We start from the raw sequence: 17,384 nt of genomic DNA on the forward strand, positions 1-17,384 counted from the left end.
TGCTGGGTCAAGGCGGACCTACTCGAAAAGTCATGGGCACTTCCATGGCTGTCCCCATGTCGTCGGTACAGATAAGGATACTATCTATACTAGTATTATAAAGCTAAAGAGTTTGTTTGTTTGATCGCACTAATCTCAAGAACTACTGGTTTTATTTGAAATGTTTTTGTATTAGATAGCCCATTTATCGAGGAAGGCTATAGGCTATATATCACCACGCTACGACCAGTAGGGGCAGAGTATCAGTAAAAAAATGTAACAAAAACGGGGAAAAATTTCACCCATTCTCTCCTATGGGACGCAAGCGAAGTTGCGCGGGTCAGTAAGATATAATTAAGTACTTTTGGTGTCTTTACCACTATACTACTCTTGAAAAGATCAATACCCATTATATGAGATATCCCATAACCGTTAAATAAGTCAAGAAACACATTACTGGAAAGCTTTACTCGCAAAAATAGCGGGTAACCGAACATAATCTTATTTATTGAGGGGGTAGTAGCCTGTAGGGGTGGGGGGTGTCTACAAATGGGATTCGATGAGCAAAAGGAGCACTTAACGCTTTGATGTCCACTCGGACTATCTTCCCCTTTATTTTGTGAAGGGTGGAGAGTATGGTGAGTTAGAGAGCGGTTTCATATGGAGAGCGATTTTTTGGCGATCAGCGATTAATAGTTGGTCATCTTTTTTTGAATATTCAAACTTGATGGGTTGTAGAATTCAAAAAAATCTTTTCGATTGAGCTCAATTGTGATTTCTTTAGATTTTTTTTATATTCTTTAGAATTTTAGTTTACATTCTCTATGATATTTTATGTCACTTTGTTTGTTTGTCGTATGGTTAGTGGTTCACTTAGTGTCAAAGTTGTTCAAGCCCGAGAGGCCTTTGACATGTTCAATTAATAAACCTTGTTCATTAAAGTTATTTTTGACTTGACCATTGTCGTCTTATGGCTACAATGATTAGTGCATCTCAGATAGCGACAATGTAATTTTTGTTCTCTAATGTTTAAATCACTGACTCTACCAATCGAAATTTTAATACAATTCACGTCGTGGCCTAAACTTCATGTACTTCATAACTTTTAAACTCTCGCGTTGCATTTTTAATGTATAATAGAATACGGGAATTAACGCGAACACGCATTTTACCTTAAAATGCCTTACGTTTCGGCGCAGGTTGCACTCGCCGTGGTCGCAGACTGACTGGAGCAGCGATGACAGGACTTCGTGTATTACTCATGTACTTAATAAGAATTCGCAATTTCTCCGTCACTATAACCTCATCCTTATTATCACGTGTGGTCGACCAGAAATTTCTTTCTTTGATTATAAGTCTCGCATTACACTCATTTTGCCGCTAATATATGATTTAGGGCGTAAGCAGGGCTCTGGCTTAGCGATATGGTTTATTAAAGTTGTTCTGTTTTTGTCATTGCCTGTGAAGGAAAACAGGTGTATGGGCCGTTTGTTTGTTTGTATGTAATAAAGATAATGTGTGGTAATGAGGAAATATTGGTGGAATTATTAACGTTGCGATATATGATATGATCGGGGCATTAAGTACCGTTAGATAAAGCATTGTAACGTGCTATATGAAATGACTGCTTTTTGGTATTTGAGCCGATGTTTAATAAAGACCACGAAAGTAGTTGTAAATCAGCCTTGATTGGGCGTTTGTGAGCAGGTTAGTACTTTTGATATGTTAATATAGATTGGCCTCTATAGAGACAAAAAGTAGAGCTGTCTTTACATATTTTATTAAAATACATATACTTATGTATTTATATTTTGTTATCCTGTGCTGTCCTATTGCTGGGCCTTTGCCACCCCCATTATTTCCAGTCATCCCTATCTCCTGATTTGCGTGTCCAATTACTATTAAAGACATTTAGATCGTCAGCGTTTCTTAGGCTTATTCTATTGTTTTCTTTTCTATAATGTAATGAAACAAGATTTTATTACAAGTTCATACATACTATAATGCGAAAAAATTTATTCCCCGACCTAATATTTGACATAAGTATATTATTTACTCGCCGAAGTCATTCGATTCTTGGCAAATAATTTGGTACCTTGTTTACAGGTCTAACAGGGTTTTGATTCTTGTAATACGCACACTTGGAGAGCTTAGGTCCTTATTCCGTATGTGCCACTATCACAATCAAATCCAAAACATTTAGCCCCTAGGCATAACATAGACAATCACAGTCCATTGTCAATCAGTTTTCAATATGAAACTGAAACACAAACAAACTAAGCACATCGGACCCCAATTACTTCGTAACGAGAATTCCTCGCCACGGGGGTTGATTGGGGGTGATTCTGGGGGGTATCTTGAAGACACCTCCGTCAATCGAAGACGGCGTTTAATTAAATACAAATCAAATTATTTAGTGAGCTGCTTGGTTTTGAAAGGAATGGTATAGAGCTGTTGATACCTGTGAGAGTTTTAAGTAGATCGCATAAAGACGGTAGTTGGGAAGACAGTGTTTGGCCCGACCTATTCTTAGAATGGTAGCCACTAGCCACAGATCTGCTTTGTGCAAGGAATCCATGTTAGAGACTATAGTTTAGGAGATAGTAACGACTAGTACACGTATTTAGGAAATTCGGAATACTTAGATTGCGTGAAATAATTATAACTTTCAGCCCTTCAACAGTCGATTATCATTAATGATCATACTTTAAAAAGGGTTTTTTTTTCGGCATATTTAAAAAAAATATACCCAAAATTTTCGTTGTTTAAGGGGAAAAAAATTAACCAACAGTTCAACACCTAAATACGTATCTTTTTGACGTTGATACAAAGCAATATATATTCAAGTACTTTTTTATCGAATTTTCTTAGGTAATATCATCTCTATAAGCATCTAAATCTTTCAGTAACAGTTCGGGAGCTTCAATCAGGCGTCACTTTGACATCACTGAGCCATTTGCATCTTCGATTAGTGTACAACACCCTCCTGTGACGATTTTACACCCGACTTACATAGGTAGGTATTAGTTTTGTTATAATATTGATATTTCACTGTGTCCAACGGGATATAAACTAACCTAGTAATTTTAAAAGTTAACTGTATAAAGTACAAGGTATTCTTAAATAGCAGTATCTTACCATTGAGGATTTTGAAATAGAAATAAAATAAGAATGAAATTTTAGTCTTACGGGTCTATAATTATTGAAACCCATTCTTAAGGAAAGTGTTTACGTCTAGTTGTAAAGCGTATGTGGCAGTTTAATTTACATTATACATAATAATATATAAATTTAATGTGTTTTCCAACGGTAAATTAAGATCCCAATATTGTATTCCATTGGGGATACGGTTGTCAGTGACAAAATTTCATGTAACGACGGCTGACTACATCCTACCGTACTATCTGTTTGTCAAAACCCATAATCAGAAAACCCCATAATCTCCCAAAACTTAAAATAACTCCTACAATAAAACAAATCACATCTGAAACTCACAAAGCTCAAATCTAAGTCTTAAACATAATTGAAGCGAAACAAAAACGAAGTAAAAATTCGAACTCAAACGTCGGTACCGAAAACTTAAAAATCTGTGTATGTACTTAAAAATCTGTGGGGGACTTTAAAATCTGAGTGAAACCTGAGTTCGTCTGAGTGCTTTCTTTGAGCGTTCGCTTTGCCTCAATTAATTTCTTGAGTCGTTCCCGTTTTCAATACCAAAACTGCATATACAAAGTTTTTTCAACTTTCCACTAAACTTTCTGTTTTCGTTTATATGTATTTGTGTGTTTTAATACAAATGGTTTCTTGGTTTTCAATTCTGTATATAAGTAAACAGACATGAACAATTTATTTCAATTCCTAAGAAATTAACAGGCAATTATTGTTGTATAAATCTGTTAAGTTTGAAACCCAAAATATGTGATTCTGGAGTTATTTAGCCGCGTTACTAAAGTAAATTATTATTTAATTTAATACTTTAATGTTAAAATCTTACTACTTAAATAATATTACAATTTAAAAGACTATGTCAGCACTCTCACAATTTGTAAATAGTCCAAACACAAAACGGGTCTATTGTAACAATGAGACACATCCAAAAACTCCAGATTTATGCAGAAATAAATGAAAAAATGTCCAAGCTGGTAATCGAACGAATCACCGCACAATCAGTGCCTACAGCCACCACTGAACTCATCTAAATATCGTAATATAATAAATTGCAGCACTCAAGCAAACCCTGGCGCGTCACTAGTGAAGCGAATCAGATATGAATCTTTAATTTTCCAAATTTATTAAAACGCTAAGCGAACTCTACGTTCAAACAGCAATATTTTTAACGACGGAGGTTAGTTCTAGTGATGGGAACACGGTTATCGATATGGTTTAAATTTTTGAATAAAGTAGTGCAAGTCTAATACAGAATGGGTGGCAGACTAGTGTCGTTGTTTGTTATTTACAAGTATTTCTCCCAGAAAGGTACCTACTTGAAATGGCTAAGTTTATTTTTATTGGAATTAATTGGCTCTTAGTAGATTGAGGTTTGATTTATTCATACTAATAATCAAGATCTGTATACAAATCTTGACAATAGCTAACAATTTAATGAAATAAAAATCACAATAGCTTTCCCTGACTAGAAAACATTACAATACATTGTATTCGGGAGCCACGTGCATACAATTTAGACTACCTTAATGACGAAGAGTTTCTTAGAATTTCTCTCAATTTCATGAGTACTACAGCTACCCTAAAAATGGCTCAAAAAGAACTTCTTCTTCTTCAAAAAGAACTAACGACGAAACAGCAAAATGTATTCCCAAACAAAACAATTCATTGACAAAACTTCCATTGTAATCATCAATGAAAATACTCCCACAATCTGGTTCCAATATACATCATCGCCAAAAACGGATCGGCGCCAGACAATTAAAACACAATAAATGCCAATTCTACGATGACACTATCACTATATGCACAAATTGATACGTGCAGAGTATCGGATCAATTCACGACCAATTGCATGACATCATCCGTGAGTTAAGAATGTTTTAGACTGGACTGTTCTAAACACACACTGAAAATATTCTGATTTTTGTAATGTTTTATGCATGTAAGTAAAATTTTTCTAGAAACTTTTGGCGAGTCGTAGAGGAATCGGACTTTTTTTTTCAATACAAGTATCTCTTTAAGAATTTATTTTGTGTCGCGGAGAATTTAAGAGCATATAAAGAACGGACACAAAGTACTAGAAAGTAACTAGAACTAAAAATAATTGTTTCGTGTGGGAATCGAGCCCACGATCTCCCGACGCAATGGAAGTTTCGTGGCGACGTAAACCACTGCGCTACGGAGGCAGTCAAGGTGGTTTGCAATATAGGTTTGTGTTGTTTGGTTTTTTTTTATATAAAAGCAAAGCAAAACCATTTTTTTTTCTACATGTTTCTCCAAGAAGCGATAGTTGGCTAGTGTGAGAGTTTTCTATAAAACGATCGACAATTTCAATCTAAGCAAGACTATCAAAAGACTCGGATATGTCCTAGTGTAGTGTAAACACCACTTACTTGTATGTCATCGGTGTTAAAAGCGGGCGTCCGATGAAACATCGTTGTTATTCAATTATTTTATATTGATGTCAAATTGATTCCTACGTGTGAGTGCCGTAAATTTTGAATTAGTTTACTGTTTGTTCGCGAGGAATGTTACCGTTTTAAGGTTGAATTGATTCAGGTCAATTGCACTTGTGAGACGGTAAACAATCGATGCGGTAAGCGACCTATGTCGCGGCTTGTAGATAGATATATAGTATATAGTATAGTTGTAGGATACTGAAGTTCAATATTATTATGTTTCAGATGGCAAATAGAACTGATTTAACTGTTTCCGAGAGCACACAAAATATTTAAAATATCCATTTTTCATCTACACTTAAACAAATTGCTGCGCAACCTGCGTAATAGACAAAAAAAGGCTTATAACATTCACAGGGCAATCGGATTCCATGAAAAAATATTTCCCAAAAAAACACACCGTAGACACTTAGAAATCAAGTCTTTAACTACGATATTCGTTGTTCAAACTTTTCCTTAGAACACAAAAACAATATTTTCGTCCCCAAAAAAATACTTTTTCACATTTAACTTTTATCGATACATCGCCACCCCATCCCTACAGTTAGTACGCGATAGGAAATTAAAATTTTCCTCTTCATTTAAAAAGAAGCAGTGCCCGAGGCTAACTCCTTAATGCGGTTCTTCGTCTATTCCACTCATATACTTTAATATCCATCGATGTTGCTTGTATCTACGTGTGTTTTATGTAGCGTAAATATTTACTGCGTTTTTTTGGCTAATTTGGTTTTATATTTGCGGTGGTAGTGTGTAATTATGGGTCTTTATGAATATAATATGTATATAAGAGGATACGGGAACGGACACGCATTTTACCTTGAAATGCTTAACGTTTCGGCGCGGGTTGCAGTCGGCTCGGTCACAAGCGTACACGCATTTGGGTATATGTGTAATTATGAGTCTTTATATACAAATTACAGTCTAATTTACACTACCAACCTATTGGAAAATTACCTCGACCTTAGTTTACTATATTTTCAAGACATTCCAAATGTTATACCATGCATACATGCCATTTATTGACACAACAAACTTTTCAATTATATTATTCAGTTTTAAATCCTGTTATTATTTATTATGTTAAAACTCTCATTCTGAAAAATAAACCAAATTATTGTGTGAATACTTAAATAGTAAACTTAACAATTATTTAATTAAAATCAATACTTTTCACTATCCGTTTCTTCATTGTTATTTCATATATGCAATGCAATAGCAAAGTATAACACACTTAAGGTAAATATGTATATGTATAGGCCTGGGTCTTCCTTACGAAAAAAAACATTATTTGTTTGTATGCGATGTTGTCCATTAAATATCTCCCTTTAAAACATCAAGTAGTCTGTTTACAGATGAAAATTAAGATAAAAAAGCATCTCAATCCACCCTAAGTTCGTTAGTATTCTTAATGAAAAATCGATTACAAAATGGCGAGTCGCCTGAGGTGCGATCTTATTAGAGATCCGTGATAAAATGCTTTTTTAATACTTTTAGGCAGAAGAATATTTACCCACTTGGCGGATACGTCATTTTCAAATGTAAGTCCCAGGCACCCAGGCACAGCAGCTTTTGTTATGTTTCTATATGCAATAGTGCAAAAATGTTTTACCGTTGCTAAATAAGTCCCGGTATTAAACAGCGAGCTTATTGTCATATACATGTTGTTTCTCGTATGGTTATTGGTCAACCTAGTGTCAAAGTTGTTCAAACCGCCCGGGAGGCCTTTGACGTGGCTTAACGACTGTTATCTTAGTAGACAACAACCGGGACCGACTTTTAACGTGCCCTCCGAAGCACGGAGACGCCCAGTTCAAATACCACTATGCGGTCACCCATCTATCGAATGACCGCGCCAATGGTTGCTTAACCCACAGATCGTATACCGACCGGTGAGCGCAACTGGCTATGGGCGCCTCGAGTGTCATATACATGCCAGGGTCACACATTGAGATACTATTTAGATTTCTAGATAAACTGAACAGTTTGACCGACCCGGTAATCGATCCTGAGAACTCTATTAACGACAAAACGAAAGCGATTTTTGTTTGCAACCATTCGATATAAAACAAGTGTATAAACGAATAAAATAAATATACGGAACCAACTAAAAACTCAAACGCATAAAACCATTTTTAAATACAAAATCGATCTCCCATCTCATGATTACGTCTTCATTTGATATTTATTTTTAATTAAGAAAAAACGGTGAACGTGAAACGTCACGGCTAATTATTTTCTTGCTTATCTTAAGACATGATTTATTCACGACTTTTTTATTTAGGGGATAGATAGGGGAGCTGATTAATTTAATTAGAAATTATTTTTGATAACGGAAAAATATTGGCTAAGTTTTCAGTAAGAAAATTGTTCCTTTTTGAATTTATGGATCGCACTTTTGATAATGATATTGGTTTTTAGATTTATGGATTCTTTCCTAGGTGGATTTTTAACGTTGTTGCAGTAGTTTAATACGAATTTAAATAATATTACAGGGTATCAATTGGTTTTAATTCCGTTAATAACAATTCCCTCAAGATAACTCCGGGTTACTGAGAAATTCTTAAAAAAAACTCAGTAAATGTATTTTCGGCCCGATTTGGGATTCGAACGCAAGACCGCGCAGTGGCAGTCGCATGCACTATCGGCTCCGCCACAGAGGCAGCCAAAACGTTACGGTAAGTGCGGTAAGTAGATAAAAAACCACGACTTTTGTTCGCAAATCCAATAAATGATTTGAAACTATGATATTAATAAGAGCCAGTCTTATAGGCGGTGAATTCAAGGCTTGTCGTAGGTACTTATTTACAAAATTCTGATTTTGGAATATCATTGACCCGTAGGCTAACTGTTTTTTTGGAAAAACTTAGAACTATAATCTATATAAGAACGTATATTTCAAGGCTCTCTACTACAGCTTTTTTATTCTATGACAGGACTTATCAACTACAAGATCAGGGAAAGTTAATTCAAAATTTATCAAATTTAACAGTTTATGACTACGTGAAAGGCCTAGGATTATTCTCGAAGATCGAAACTGTCTTTCTTTTCCACAAAAAACTAAATGACTTTCTGCACAATCTAATATTTCTCCAAAAAATTAAATAATTGCAACAGTTTCAAAATCGTCCATTAGTTTCCTCTAGTGCTATCCCCCGATAGACTAGGCATTAATTAAAACGACAAAACAAAATAACCGTTGCCTTCACTTGCAGTCAGAATTCACACTATTCCAATGCGAGAATTAATTAAATACTGCCTGTGTACAAACGAATAGAAGTTTACTAGAAGAGCTAAGGTTATTGGAAAGCATAACTGTATAATATTATGATAAAGTAAAGTAGTAGCTTCGATGTTTATCATTGCAAGGACCTCTGTAGTTCGATTTCCGGGTCGGATTTTTTTATGAGTAACTCTTGTTGACATATATGGCAAAAATAAATATCCGATTTTTCAAATGGCATCGGTTCAGTACACCTCAGTTTTCACCAACGTGTATACAGGCTAGAAATAATGAAAGAACCTAATCATGGCCATAAATGCTAAAAGGATCAGATTTTTAGTTTTATTAAGCGGCTTCTTGAAACTTCTTTGTGTTCTCTGTCCGTCTTGATGTGCTATGCTCTCTGCTCTCTGTCTGTACCAATAGGAATAAAGAGATATGATTTTCTGTATGTATGTTATTTTACACTCATTCATATACTGTGAAACTGACTTTTAAAATTGTATGAAACCAGTAGCACATCCAGTGACCCTATCTCTTGGCCCTAGGCCAGTAGACAGCGCGGGCCATAAATTGAGGTGTGCTGTCAATTGCACCCGTTCACCAATAGTTGTGGTTCGACCCCGGGCCGTGCACATGCGGTCGCGTTACAACATTTCACACCCGTGCACTTTTAACAACACTTTTTGTTATTGTTTTTGAATTTAAGTTTTGTATTTTTTTTTTTTGGTTTGTTGTGGATAAAGGACATGATAGCTTGGCCTTTATAGTTAGTGTTTTAAACTGATTATAAGTGTCAATATTTGAAAACGTGCTGTTTTTTTTGGCATTTAATAAAAAAAACTTTATTTAAAACTGTCTTCCAGCTATTGAATTAATATCATGGAACTCTCTTAGGAAATAAATACGTATATTTGCAAAGAAAACTTAATTTTATATCATGTCTACGATTATTCTGGGATAAAGAAAAACTCATTTTATGTACATAAATCGTCTTACACACAAAAATCTCATAACTGCATACAACCATTTCTAAATGAGTTCCATTATAGGTCAAGATCACATAGCGACATTTAACTCGAAATAAAAACGGGATACAAAAGAAAGAATATTGAAACATCGAAAATCGAACAGTAATTTCGGACACTTTAACATGGCCTCGGTAGCGCAGTAGGCAGCGCGTAAGTCTCATAATCTTAAGGTCGTGAGTTCGATCCTCACCCGGGGCATATCTTTTTGTGCAATCTTTTATCATTTTCCTGGGTTTTGTGTTACAAAATATTATAATGTGATCAAACTTAACGCCTTATTACTTCGTATTACTTTCTTAACTGGCAAATTAGATTCCAGTTTTACTCTTTTTTAGCCATTGTTTTTCATTGATTTAATCACAATCAAAAAATAGTCTAGTAAAAATAAACTCAAAAATTACCGTCTTATTAATAACCGACGTATAAGCCATAATGAGTTGTACTTTTTTGTCTTTTTTCCTCATATCCAGTTTCAATATTGATTGAAAGTGACAAAACACCTAACCTTACATGACTAATTAAAGCTTACACGACGTTTATTAATAAGACAGTCAGTGTTTAATCCCACCATATTATATTACATCTCAGTTTCTTTGAAGTACTAGAACATAATATGATTGTAAGTAACACTAATAATACGAAAAGGTGGCATGTGATTTGAAAAGACAAGCAAACCAAAATAATATGCATAGCATGATATACGAATAGCATGATAGCTTAAAACTCCCTACAATAGGTATAAGACAATCTTCCGCAAGCGACTTCGTCCGTATGAAAAGATTCCCCGTGGTAAAAAGTATCCTTTATGCTAAATCTGTGCTTTAAGTGAAAATGGAAAATCAAACATTTTCTCGAAAACGAGTTAAGGATACCAAAATGTTCCGAAAAAATGCTCTATGGATGGGTTAAAACAGTTATCGTTTATTTTTTTAAATGAGTAAGTGCGCAATGTACAAAAGCGGTCAATTTACGCCAAAAAAATTTGCGTAAGTGCACTCTAATTTAATAAATTTTTAACAACAACGGACATATATCATTTTTCTGGCACAGAATCTAGGTTCTAAACTATTTGTGTACCAAATTTCATTAAAATCCGTTCAGTACTTTTATCGTGAAAGAGTAACAAACATCCTTACTAACTTTCGCATTTATAACATTACTAAAATTGTACCAATTCCCAGCTCTACTTTAAGTCTATTTTGACCATTACCTAGCAACAAATATAGACCAAATATAGCTTTAAAAAGCCTTGAACCCATGTTTCATTCCCATAGGACCATCTTAACAGCAATCGAATTATTAAGCTCTAAATCAATTGATATGAGTCATTGTAACACCATAACATCTCTTGTAATTGTTGTGGGAACGAAATAGTGTATGTGACCTAAATTTACGCAATTCTATTGGCCATTTTTTTGGTAGAGAATTTTGTGAAAAATTATTTGGCAGTCGTTGATATTTTGAATTTACTGCTTCAATTTTCTATGTCTTACTTCTTTGTTCAATATTATTAAGTTAACGTTAATATACCGAATAAACAGATTTATAACAATTACAAATTATTAAGACCATACATACATAAAATCACGCCTCTTTCCCATAAGGATAGGCAGAGACTAAGAATGCCACTTGCAACGACCCCAAAAACGATGTTTATAAACAGTTAAGTAGAAAAGATTTAGTTTAAAATGAAGATAATATCAAAAATAATGCATCCCATCTGTTTTTCTAACTAAAATATGAACATAGCTTACTAATATCAAACAGAAACCATTGAAATTACTCTAAATTCTATATTCCAAGCAACAAAAAGAAGTGAAACAGTAGATAATTAGTTAATATATAATTAACTTCGAAGAAATCGCTACTAAACCAGAGGCTCAGAGGCAAATGTGCTATCGTTGATAACCCATCCTTTTCCAATCCTTCATAACACTCCTTAACCTTACTCACCGTACATTCACAAGTAAAAAATCTCGTCTCAATTAACCAATCACGGTCCCTCATTCAGTATCAATCGATTGAATGAGTGAGTTATTTGTGGTGTTCATCGCTATATTTAGACGTCCAATATTCTTTGATGATCGTCCACTCTATTAATAGACAATGTATCGGACACACGAGTGTACCGCGTGATGGTTTTATTGATAGTGGGCACAAGGTTCGAGCCTCGTTCGGGAAGATTTCGTTTGAGAAACATTTTTCTTGCATGATTGCCGTGGCTCAGTGGTTTAGGTCACCACGCTGCTACCCTTGCCTCGCGAGGTTTTGGGTTCGATACCCACACGGGACAATTATTCGTGCGATCCACAAATAATTGTCCCGGGTCTAGTTGTACTTTGTGTCCGTTGTTTGTATGTTTGTAAACGTCCCCGTGACACAAGAGCAATTCTTAGTGCGGGTATTATCTTTTAAGCTTATTATTATTATATTACAAATAATATATACTCTACAACATTGGAGAATCTCTATTTCTATAAGAATATTAAATACTAACGGCCGTTTGCTACTTCGTATTTGTGTAGTATTTGATTCTGTTTCACAAACAAAAAAAACGGTTGCTTTGAAAATATCAATGCCTTTGATAAGCGCTCAAAAAACGAACTTCTGAAAAAAAAATGATAAGTCGAAAAATCCCAAAAAGGTGAGCTTAGTTCTTTAGTCCCTTTAAGACAATTTTGCAAAATATTCAGTAACTTTTGTTGAGCTAACCTGAACAACTAGGAATAAGTAGATACACCAAGTGAGGCAAGGCGAAAGGAATGATTGCATCAAAGTTGAATTATTATCATTCAAATCGTGTTTCAAGTCATTACAACTATGATTACCTTAAATATGTTTTTCTTAATATTTTTTGCAAGTGATTGTAGCTAACAACAAAATGCCTAAACAAGAGCAAACTCTATGAAATCGATAGCGATCAACATTAGACTCGTTATACAATGGACAATATCAAGTGTGGCCACAATTACTGAGCCCATCATTTGTGCAATATCGGCTCTGATCATGTGATTCTGATCTAATAAAGTTGTTATAGGAATGTGCAATACTTGTGTAACTATTTATACTTACTATTATACTAGCACTATTAATCATTAATTCATCATTAGATTATTATTATTTTTTTATTATGTTAATGTTTGTTATCTTACAATATTCTATAATTAATTTTAATTTTAATGTACCTATAACCAACATGTTTAGTATATACTGTTAATGTAAGGCGGTAATGTATAGGTAGGTAAGTTTATATCTAGATCCAGACGAAATATTTTGTAGAAGTTTCGGGGAATTGTTTCGAACGGTGGATGTCTCTACTTACTCCCATGGATACCAGGTGGAATATCATGTATGTATATGTGAATACAAACTTTGAGCACCATAGTTATTTTAATAAACCAGTTTAAAATAACACATTTTTATTACACCTTATAAATAAAAATCAATAAATGAATAATTTACAGAATTTATTAACTACATATTTAAACATTAAACTTTAACCTATAATACGTAATCAATGAATTATTTACAAAATAAGCAGTCTAAAACTAAAACCTCTATGCCATATTTATACCGATTGTTTTCTTAAGCATTTTTTATTTTTAGATACAATAACAACATTATTCTTTTCAATAGGTAACAATTCCTTAGATTCATCAACTAACTTAATACCTTTTACACATTCAGCTATTTCTTGAAGAGATTTATCTTTAGTTTCTGGCAAATAAAAATATATCAACACTAACAATATTGATGAAGAAACTGCAAAAAATAAAAACGTTCCATGCATACCGAAATATTTAAAACCATACGGAGACACTTTCATAAATGTACTTAGTACTATTTTGAAACATATAGCAGTGAAACAGATTGAAAAACCTCTTGATACCATTGGTGATAATTCTGCTACAATAGAAGATGTTAGAATCATAGGACCAGCACTTAGAGAGATAGCATACCCCACTAACAAACATATAGACATATATTTATTATCAGATATAACTGCTAGTTTAACTAAATACAAATATAAAGATAACACATATAAAAATGAAATTCCTATAGCAGCAGACGACATCAATAATATTCGTCTATTACATAACTTAGCTAAAGCACATCCTACATACATACTGAACACTGTTACTCCGTCTATAATCAACATACCTTCATAAGCTGCTGTAGAATTTTTCGTTATTGATTCCAGGATATCTATAGCGTAAACAGAACATATTAATTTACCAGAAAATAGATTTAAGCCCAACACCAAGAATGATAGAAACATCGGCTTGTAAACCTCTATTTTTGTTAATGCTTTCACCATATCAATAACCTGATGTTTTAAAGGTTCCTTTTTACTAGCATTTTGATTATCAGCCAATAGTCTTTCCAGTTCCTTTTCAGCATTTTCACTAGTACCTTTCAACCATCTATGGGATTTTACACATTGATCAAATCGTCCCATTTTTGCCAACCATAGCGGGGATTCTGTCCAAAAATACACTGCAATGAGGCTGTACACCGAAAAGAAGATGCAGAATAAAGGTAAGGTTTTCCAATAAAAGAAAGTACCTAGAACATTGGCAGTTAAAATACCCCAAGTGAATGTGGCTGCTTTTATAGTGAGAAATAAGCCTCTGTATTCTGAAGAGGTGTACTCGGCTACAAATATGGTTACTATCAATACGTATGGTCCTAGAAAAGATCCTTGAAACAACTGGGAGTATAATATTGTTTCAACATTTGTACTGCAGTAGAAGATGATGAATCCGACCAAGGAACCCACTGACGCGATGGCGTGGGTCACCTTCCTGCCGAAGTTTGCAGCTATCACATTTTGGACTATCAATCCGGGAATCGTTGCGTAGCTGGGTATGGCAGCTGAAATTACAATTAAAATTGTTGTTGACATATTTGCAAGAGTCAAAATTTCAAATTGCGACAATCTAATAATATATCAGAATTGGTAGCGCCACTAATAGGATTATGCAATAACTAGTAATCTGTTATCCTCTATGGTAGGCAAGACTATAAATATAGATTTTAAGAAGCTTAAGATAGCTCATGAAATAATAAATTTTACTCGTGATCATCCCACAGTCAATTAACAAAAAATCAGAAGAGGCTATAACTTATAAGAAAAAAAGAGTGGCCAAGAGTTTAAACTTAGAGCCACCGAAGCGGCAAAAAATTCACTCCCTATATAATTGACTATCATATATCATTATGTATCAGTAATTGACTCATATGAGTTTTAATTTTGATCTTTAGTTCACCAAGGTGGTCGAAAGCGGATAAGGGATATTGTATTCCTCAAGAACTTGTAGAATATAATGCTACTTACGTAGCCATGATGCTTGTTCAGGAGTGACTGCATCAGTGGAATTAGCTTCTTGTCTCAGTTGTGGGACCAACACTGTCGGAGCTCCTGTATTCAAGCCCAGTATGAAAACACATACAAATGCCGCACTATTGATCACTAACTGAAACATGAAACAATAAAAAAATATTCAGAAAACTTAATGTTATATGAGCAATTTTATTATTACAAAATATTGTATGAATTTGTGATTTCAAAGAGTCATTTTGATTTTCATAGCTTATAAATAAATTACTGCTAAATAAAGTGACAAAATGAACTTGGTTATGCTATTTGACACTTTATAATTGGTGAATCACTCAAAATCTTAAATATGACTAATTTACACGAGGATATATAATCTAAAATATGACTTATTTTAGACTAGAATAATCTAAAATATGATTTATTTTACATAAGGAAATCAAAAATGAGACTAAATGTTATTTGTATTTCCGTGACAAGGATGCTTTAATTTACCAAGCACAAAGATTGGCATTGCCATACTGTCAGGATTCTAAGAACGTTCCCGGTTGATAGTACCTCTAGTATTTATATTCTTTTTATTTTGTAAGGTTGATTTGGTTTTTAATATTAGTTAATTAGAAACCAATTGTTAACACTGTTAAAACAGATAAAAATGAAAAGAAAATATTAAAAAAAAAAATGTTCGATTTTTCACTCGTTACAAATATAATATAATACATAAATATAATCGTTACAGTGCTGATAAATTATATTTTAGGAGTCATTTTAACAGATAAATTAAAAAAATATAATATATTCCAATAGTTTACTCATAATAGTAAAATAATCTACCTGTCTAAAAAAATACACTGATTTAAAACCACTGTTACTTTTATTTCCACCCATATTTTTTCATAATATTGCACAACACTTACGACGAGGAGTTCACTTTGATAAGTAAATAATAAAATTATTTTGAATAGATTTACCAATAGGTCACACCATTTAGGGGTCCTTTGGAAATAAGACTAAATACGCATTGTGCGGGCTCCACTCGGATTTGTTCGGCTTTTAGACTAAGACTACTTTTTTTAGGTTATTTTGATTTCGTACACCTTACTCAGTATAACATACGTGATATTATTTGTTTAACAGATAGAGTTCTTCAACATTTATTTAAATAAAAAAAAACTTCTTCAGTTTATAGCCTTTCAAATAATGTTTCATAACTGCTACAAAGCTTTGAGTAAATATGTAAAAAACACTTATTTAATCCGCCCAAAATATGACAAATACTCTCAATTTCTTGAATAAAGCAGAGAGAGAAAAATTATACCAAATCTTCGAAATGGAGAGTCCTTATTTAAGTTGTATAGTCCATTCTAGATGCCTACATTATTTGATGCTCTTGTTAAGAAACCATAATATATAATCTGTGTATGTCTTTTTGAAGGCTTTAAAATTTGATTGTAACAACTATTAATTACTAGCGGACTGGCCCGACTTTGTTCAGGGTATAGTACAATTTTATTGCGTCGATTCTCGTGAGAATTTTAGTCCCATCGATGCAATCGTTGTTCCGATAGTTAAAAACATATTATATTAAAAAAGGGTTATTTAATCTGGTTTACTAGAGCAATAGTTATGCGTAGGTATACATTACGGTGATTCATTTTTATTTATAGTATAGATAATAAATTCGTCCTGCAAGTAGATTGATCATAATTTTTGTACGGAACTTCAGCAAATATTATTTTTATTCTAATGCTCACTAAATTAGTGGTATGTTTTATCGTATTCCTGCTTATTAATAAACAAATAACTAGTTTGTCAATTTTTTTTATGTTTCCATAATAAATATATTTGCATCAATTATGTGTTATTTTGCATAGTATTTATGCGTGATGGATTTAAGGCCCTTCCTCATTAAGAAATGAACCGTGTTTTACAGTTTGGCAGTTGTGGATATATTTAGAGCCCTGCCTCACTAGGACGCCATGGCGGCGTCGCTGGCTACGTATCCAAGCAGTTAGTATTGAAATCTCACGTTGCCAAACCGTCGCCGCGTGAGTTAGGTGACATGCATTTCAATATTAACTGCTTGGATACGTAGCCAGTGACGCCACCATGGCGTCCTATTGAGACAGGACTCTTAAGCACAGGTTTTTCATCTGTTCTATTGTAGCAAGGACTCTTACAAACATACA

General features: G+C 33.7%; 1 protein-coding gene and 1 non-coding gene across 2 annotated transcripts in view; one reads left to right on the forward strand and one right to left on the reverse strand.

Annotated features, from left to right (window-relative positions):
- Nucleotides 1-16,118, reverse strand: part of LOC142981859 (uncharacterized) — a 121,776-nt gene extending 105,658 nt beyond the window's left edge. Inside the window, exons 1-4 of the mRNA XM_076127996.1 lie at nucleotides 16,030-16,118; nucleotides 15,196-15,334; nucleotides 14,424-14,732; nucleotides 14,019-14,063 (exon numbers count right to left, since the gene is read on the reverse strand). Coding sequence (XP_075984111.1) covers nucleotides 14,019-14,063; nucleotides 14,424-14,732; nucleotides 15,196-15,334; nucleotides 16,030-16,083 — 547 coding nt within the window. The 5' untranslated portion in view covers nucleotides 16,084-16,118. The remainder of the gene's footprint in view (nucleotides 1-14,018; nucleotides 14,064-14,423; nucleotides 14,733-15,195; nucleotides 15,335-16,029) is intronic.
- TRNAM-CAU (transfer RNA methionine (anticodon CAU)) lies at nucleotides 9,983-10,055 on the forward strand. Its single transcript has one exon. It is a non-coding gene; the product is annotated as a tRNA-Met (tRNA).
- Nucleotides 16,119-17,384: the final 1,266 nt, after the last annotated feature.

The sequence above is a fragment of the Anticarsia gemmatalis genome, chromosome 20 (genome assembly GCF_050436995.1).
Source record: "Anticarsia gemmatalis isolate Benzon Research Colony breed Stoneville strain chromosome 20, ilAntGemm2 primary, whole genome shotgun sequence".
NCBI classification, from domain to species: domain Eukaryota; kingdom Metazoa; phylum Arthropoda; class Insecta; order Lepidoptera; family Erebidae; genus Anticarsia; species Anticarsia gemmatalis.